This window comes from Tachysurus fulvidraco, chromosome 13, assembly GCF_022655615.1.
Source record: "Tachysurus fulvidraco isolate hzauxx_2018 chromosome 13, HZAU_PFXX_2.0, whole genome shotgun sequence".
NCBI lineage: Eukaryota > Metazoa > Chordata > Actinopteri > Siluriformes > Bagridae > Tachysurus > Tachysurus fulvidraco.
The window spans coordinates 11,288,600-11,295,791 of NC_062530.1; the positions used below are offsets into that span (position 1 = coordinate 11,288,600).

At 34.7% G+C, this 7,192-nt stretch overlaps 1 protein-coding gene across 2 annotated transcripts; it reads right to left on the reverse strand.

Moving 5' to 3' along the window:
- Positions 1–1,969: 1,969 nt before the first annotated feature.
- Positions 1,970–6,550, reverse strand: LOC113633962 (ATP-sensitive inward rectifier potassium channel 1-like). 2 transcript variants are annotated; one of them, XM_047822070.1, is made up of 3 exons: positions 6,153–6,550; positions 5,278–5,357; positions 1,970–4,442 (listed from the first exon to the last, which is right to left on the reverse strand). In XM_047822070.1, exon 3 carries the CDS (start codon positions 4,417–4,419, stop codon positions 3,310–3,312), a length of 1,110 nt encoding a protein of 369 aa, XP_047678026.1. In that variant the 5' UTR covers positions 4,420–4,442; positions 5,278–5,357; positions 6,153–6,550; the 3' UTR covers positions 1,970–3,309. The 2 variants fall into 2 exon arrangements, with proteins under 2 accessions (XP_047678026.1, XP_047678027.1); XM_047822071.1 differs by lacking the exon at positions 6,153–6,550 and having other exon boundaries at positions 5,278–5,508.
- Between the last annotated feature and the right edge of the window lie 642 nt (positions 6,551–7,192).

Genomic DNA, 7,192 nt, shown 5'->3' on the forward strand with positions numbered 1-7,192 from the left:
TAATAAATCACATGTATCATGTATCACATGGTCCTTCACTATCACTCTTCCTGTCCTGCCTATAACCAAATTTCAGCATCTCTCTCTTACCTGTCATAACCTCCACTCTATCTCCCCTTCTTCTGTAGTTTCTGGCACTCTTTTTTGCTCTTCCTGATCCTGACTCCTTCTCCTCATTACACTTACTGTTGACTCAAACACTTTCCTTTCCACTCTTTCCTCAACCACGAACCTTCTTTGTCCTCTGTCCACTAAACCCAAGAAAACTTCTTGTTCTGCTCCTTTGCTATCAGATCTGTTGCACAGCAATCGAAGAGAATTAAGATCAGCAGAGAGAAAGTGGAAATCACGACTCAATGCAGATCTCACTTCTTATCATGCTCCTGGCCAGGTTTTCTTCAGATGTGGCATCTGCTAAAATATATATGTATCCTTTTAGTTATTTAAGATATATAAATAAGTGTAAAGTTTATGTACTTAACATAAAAATCTAAACTTTCTAACATAAAAATAGAAAGAAAAAAGTTGTTGCATTTATGTCTTTTCACTTTCAGATATGTAACTTGGTGAAATTCACTAGATTGCATTTTTCCTCAATAACGTTTTGCGGAAATTGGAAGATTCTCCACAAGGGGGAGCTATTTATGTTGCTTATCACATTTAAATACGTTCTACATGGCTTTGCAAAGCATATCAGGTTTTGAATGCAGCCTGGTTAGCAGTGTTACAGTAGCTCTGTCTTTGAACCAGAAGGATCATAATCTTTTTGTATCTTAGCAAAACTTTGAACATGAAAAAGTGATTTAATACAAAATAAGTCAATATGTCAAGCACTCTGAATATGGCCTTCCTTATTTGGCAAGCATACAACAGGTTTTCCCTGTGCCACAATTACACTTTATTTCTGTCTGAATTAGCTCTGTTTAGACTTACTTGGTCTAAATTAGCTCTGTTTAGCTTCTCATTTGTATTTCTCTCCTAAAACCCAAATCCAGTCTTCAGGGACTGTTCCCTCCCACCATTTATTTAAGAATAAATAAATAAAAAAAAAGGTGTTTGGGTTTCTCAAACATTTATTTATTGGGTACGGATTAAACAAATCTGATAAAACAAACAAAACAAACTAACAATTAAATAAATAAATGAAACAAACAACGAAACCAAACTCTGAATATAAATGCAATAAGTAAATAAATAAATAAATTTGGTGCTGGGGCATTAAGTTCCACATACTTGAATTTAAGCTAATTTGCAGAGCTTTAATTCTCTGAAAACTTCTTGAAAAATCTCTTTTTAAACATTAATTTGTCTACAGGTTAACCTATTAAACAAGAAACAATGTGTTTATCACTTCACATATCCGAATTTGCCATATTTGCCATCTGGCAAATATGACAAATTCGGATATGTGAAGTGATAAACACATTGTTCCTTGTATTCCTTCTTACTACTAAAGGGGAAAAAATTGGATGACATTAGAATAAAAGAACACAAATCCCACATGGCATGGTGGCTTAGTGGTTAGCACGTTCGCCTCACACCTCCAGGGTTGGGGGTTCGATTCCCACCTCCGCCTTCTGTGTGTGGAGTTTGCATGTTCTCCCTGTGCCTCGGGGGTTTCCTCCCCCGGTCCAAAGACATGCATGGTAGGTTGATTGGCATCTCTGGAAAAATTGCCCATAGTGTGTGAGTGAATGGGAGTGCGTGTGTGCCCTGCGATGGGTTGGCACTCCTTCCAGGGTGTATCCTGCCTCGATGCCCTGAGATAGGCACAGGCTCCCCGTGACCCGAGTAGTTCCTATAAGCGGTAGAAAATGAATGAAATACCACATGCATCTTGTGTATGTCAAGTCAAGAAGCTTTCAGCTTTTATTGTCATTTCAACCATACAGTATATAGCAGTACATAGTGAAATGAAACAACATTTTTCTAGGATTATGGTGCTACATAGAACAAAGACAGAGCTACATAGAACAACACAGTGCTAAGGACTATGGACTAAGTAAGTTAGTCCTGGGTACATAAAGTGCATCTGTGCAACCTGTTGCAAACAGGACAAGAAAAAATACAGTGCAAACAAGCGATATAAAACACTACAAGACATTACACAAAAGACAATTGTCATAATATTAAAATCACCTGCCTAATATTGTGGGGATCTCCCTTGTACCATCCTTGCTTTCTTCCATAGTGCATTCTGCTGCCAGCTATTGTTGCACATGCAGATCATGTAAAGAAAACGTGATGCATCAGACCAAGCCCACCTTATTTCATCACTCCTTGGTCCAGTTCTAACGCTCACATTCCAACTGTAGGTGCTTTTGGCAGAGCAGGAGACAGTATGGGCACTTTGTATGGCCTTATATGCAAAATTCTGTAATTTATTGTGTGTTCTGATACACTTTACTGTATATCATAGTCAGTTACATTTTGTAACCACTAAGGGTTTTTAAAAAAATAATTTTAATGTGTTGAAATTTTAATATTTTAATGTGATGAAAATACAGGTTTTTGTTGATATTCAAAACAATCTATATTAGGTCAAAGGTGCAAATAGTTGGTTTTTATATTTCTTTCTTGTACAAATAACCTAGATATATAGAAAAGTAACTGTTTAAGCCATGGAATCTATAATGAAACTATAATGCTAAGTCCTCTCTAATAAGGACTATATAGACTCAGAGTGGGTGAGGAAATAGCAGGACTAACTTATCTTCAGATTAGTGATTGTCCTGATTTTTTTTTTCCAAAGGTGCATCAGCAATATGCATTTTAAAAACCTGAATCCATGCCTAAGTGGGTGCAGCAATTGAGAATACCAAGTGCTCCAATAGAGCCATTACAATTGCATATTTGTCCTATAAATTACACCATTTTCTGTTAAGATTTGACAAAATTAAGATTTTGTAACAAAGCAAATATCTGCAAAATATAAATGTAGAAAAAGCACTATCTAAAAATAGAAAATATTATGATGCACATTAATAACATTAGTGGTTGAAGAATTAATAACTACAGTTATAAACCAACTTTCAACCTAAAACCTGAGGACTGTACAATAGGGAACAATACAAAACATAATAAAAAAATAAACAATTTTTAGAAACTGATTAAGTTATTAGTAGTACAAGACCATAAATCAAAAGGTTTGGTTGTGTCAGTGTTATAATATAAAATCAGATATCACAATGTGCTAAAAAGTTTTTCCAGCCTTTTTTTTTTTTTTTTTACAATTCTGATTACCCTTCCTATTAATATTTATAATTTACAATGTATACACATATCATTTTGTTTTGTGAACAAAACAATTCACATTTTCCCACTGAGAAAATTGTCAATGTTGAAAGCCACAAATCCAGGATTAGCAAAGCCTTTTGTGGGGCATTGATAATGATAGTTATCATCACTGTTGCTTCTGGGTGAGTTGGAAGTCATTGTTGGCTCTACTCTGGCAAAATTGGAAAAGTCCACATGATACCTTCCATCCTTCTTGCGGGAAATGATGGGTAGAAACTTGTAGCCCCACATAATTTCCTCAGGTAGGTAAGAAGTCCTGACCTGGCAGGAATTGCTGGTGGATTCAGCGGTTCCATCCAGAAAGACCACCAGCTCAAACTCCTGTTGATTTATAGTCTCCACTGACATTTCAAAGAATGGGCTTGTCTTGTCAATCACGTGATATAAGGTCAAGGGGCAAACAAAAAACAGGTTATCCTTTCCAACATCAACCATGAAGTCAACATTGACCTGATCAAGTATGATTGTTTCACCTTCGGGAGTTATTGTTGTTCTAAGCAGCTTTCCGTAGATCTGGCTGCCGATCAACAATGATTTACGCAAGTTAGCCACTCTTAACTGCAAACAGAAGACTCCTCTGTTTTGACAGATCACTGCCATCTTACTAAATGCTATGGTTTTGACCCTTTTCTTTGGTAGAGAAATTTTGGTCATGACCACTCCACACCAGAAGCAGTTAATAATTGTACCTATAAGAATCTGGATAATGAGGAGAACAATAGCACTAGGGCAGTTTGGGGTGATATCTCGTCCCCCATACCCCACAGTTGACTGCGTTTCCATAGAAAATAGGAAGGCAGTGGTCATTCCATAGACATTACGTACACATACATTGTGGTTAGCTGACGGATGTTGCCATGCCAAATCTCCATTGTTCTGTGCAATCGAATACCACAGAAGTCCAAAAAAGAACCAGCTGAGAGTGAATGAGGCGATAAACAAGACAAAAACAAAGCGCCAACGGATCTCCACAAAGGTGGTCCAAAGATCTAGTATATAGGCAAAGAAGTTGTTGTACCTCACGTTGCCATATTCAATGTTACAGTGGCCATCCTTGCTCACCAAGCGTTTAAGTCTGCGTTTGGCCAGGTAGTTTCTGAGCATCTGCATAAAGCACTTCATTTTCAAATGACAGGAATCTTAATCTAGGTAAAGATTACATAACATATGTGTCATATACAGTATATCACTGGAAAATTATTTTCTTTCTTTTCTAATCATGTATATTTTTATCTACAGAACAATTAATTTTTTTATCCTACTCCAGGTTGCAGGGTACCAGGTCACAAAGTGGGGGAGACCTACAACAGACACCTATCAGATAACCATTCAAACACTATATGCAATTTAGTGATGCTAATCAGCATACCGCTCATGTTTTTGGAAAACCCCCAAAGCACAGGGATAATTAAATGTAGGTATCTAGTATGTGTAACATTTCATTTAAAATAAAAAAAAGAATATACATAGGTCATCCTTTTTTCAATTTATTTATTGAATAGCCCATGACTATATCTTCAGTTTATACTTCAATTTAAATTATATTTAAGCTCTATAGGGTACATATATTACTACCAGCTGTGAGGAACCTCTTTAATCTCTGTCCCTATGCTTAGCCATTACATATACACTGTCTTATGTGTCTGTCCCAAGTCCTGGTTTAGGAACTGTAAGTCTAACTGCTAGGAGAAAAGGGAAATTTCTAATTTGCTCAACACTGGTGTGAATTCTGCACCTACCTGTTATAGAAGCTGTTTACTGGATATACAAAGGAAAAGTGATTTGATCGCTCCCTCTCTCTCTCTCTCACACACACACACACACACACACACACACACACACACACACACACACACACACACACACATACACACATCTAAAACTCTCTAAAATTTTAATCTCTGTAAGATATGTAAAATATATCACTGTTCTATTTACTTACTCTGTCTCTTACACACTCCAAATGTTTGCTTCTCTCACCTTGTTCATAAGTAAGACTGCCCTGCCTTGTCCATCCACCCTCCTACTTATAAGGCTGTTCACTGAATAGCTGCTGTTTACTGTAAACACAAAATTAGTACACATAAAAGTACACTTCAAGGTGCTACAACCATGAAATTGCATAAGACAATATCAATGTGTCATAATAATAAAAAAAATCAGAAATTGTGAATTGACTAAGTTAATGACATATCTTAGATGTGATTGATTATTTTCTTTCTATGTGTATAATTGTTTTTAATTAACATTGAGTACATTTTATATTAAATACATATTTTTTGTCTTAATAGTAAAGAATAAGACAAACATAATCCAGGTCAATTTTTCAGTGACAGTTTCATTTACCATTTCAAAGAAATAATTAAGGCTTCAAAAACAATAGGATCTTTTTCCCATGTTCAAGTTCCTCATTAACTAAGCCTGTAAAGTATCTTGTCTGTGCATAAATATTTTTAATGTTCTCTGACCGTAACACTAACAGTATATAAATAAAGAAGCAGGAAGTTAATTAAGCAACTCTGAATTCCATGACTTCATGAGTATGAATGATCATAAATTCTAAATGCCATTTATGTTTGAACAACTAACATATAATTAAATGTAGGTATCTAGTATGTGTTACATTTCATTAAAAATAAATGAAGAATATACATAGGTCCTCATTTTTAATATATTTTTGAATAACCCATGACTATCTTCAGTTTATACTTAAAGTCAAATAATTTTAAAGCTCTATAGGGTACATATATTACTACCAGTAACCTCTTTAATCTCTGTCCCTGTCCATAGCCATTACATATACACTGTCTTATGTGACAGCAAGTCTCGGTTTAGGAAGTGTAACTCTAACTTACCTGTTATGGAAGCTCTTTACTGGATATACAAATAAAAAAGTGATTTCTTTTCTTTCTTTCTTTCTTTCTTTCTTTCTTTCTTTCTTTCTTTCTTTCTAAAATCTTATCTCCATAAGATGTGTAAAATATATCACTGTTTTATTTACTCACTCCTCTGTCTCTTACACACTCCAAATGTTTGCTTCTCTCACCTTGTTCATAAGTAAGACTGCCCTGCCTTGTCCATCCACCCTCCTACTTATAAGGCTGTTCAATGAATAGCTGCTGTTTACTGTAAACACAAAATTAGTACGTACACATAAAAGTACATTTGGGTTGTACTTCAAGGTGCTACAACCATGATATTGCATAAGACAATATCAATGTGTCATAATAATGAATAATAGAAATCTGTAATTGTTATTAACGAACACTGAGTACATATTATATTAAATAATTTTTTTTGTATTAATGGGAAAGAATAAGACAAACATAATCCAGATACATTTTTCAGTTTAATAGTTTATATATAATATCTCTAAAACACTTTCTTAACCATGAAACCCAAGCTGGTTTGTCAGAAATGTAGACATTGTGCAATCCTATTTTTATAAGAAAGTACAGGAACCATTTATTAGAATGAATTAAAGCTTCAGGTATGAAACAATAGGACATTTTTCCCATGTTCATCTTCCTTAAGTACAGTAGCTTAAGCCTGCACAGTATCATGTCTGTGTATAAATTATAAAAAATAATTGTGCTGTGATGTACAGTAATAACACTGTTGCAGGAAACTTGTTTTTTGAAGCAGCTGGGTTTTTTTTTATCATCACCCACAGATGTCATGGTAAAAAAAAGACAAGGTTAAAAGAGTTATAAATGTAAATAATATTTGATATCTATAATATATAATATAATATCTATATATAATATCTTAAACTTACATTTCGTATTCAAGCTGATCAACTGAACATACATTTTACTGACATGTTTATGTAAAACAGTAAATAAAAAAGTGGTTGTGTTGAACATTGCTGGGGAAATAAGCTGTTTGTTATGCA

Excerpts from the sequence above, each read along its gene's own strand:
- LOC113633962 (XM_047822070.1), bottom strand. The coding sequence starts at position 4,419 with ATGAAGTGCTTTATGCAGATGCTCAGAAACTACCTGGCCAAACGCAGA.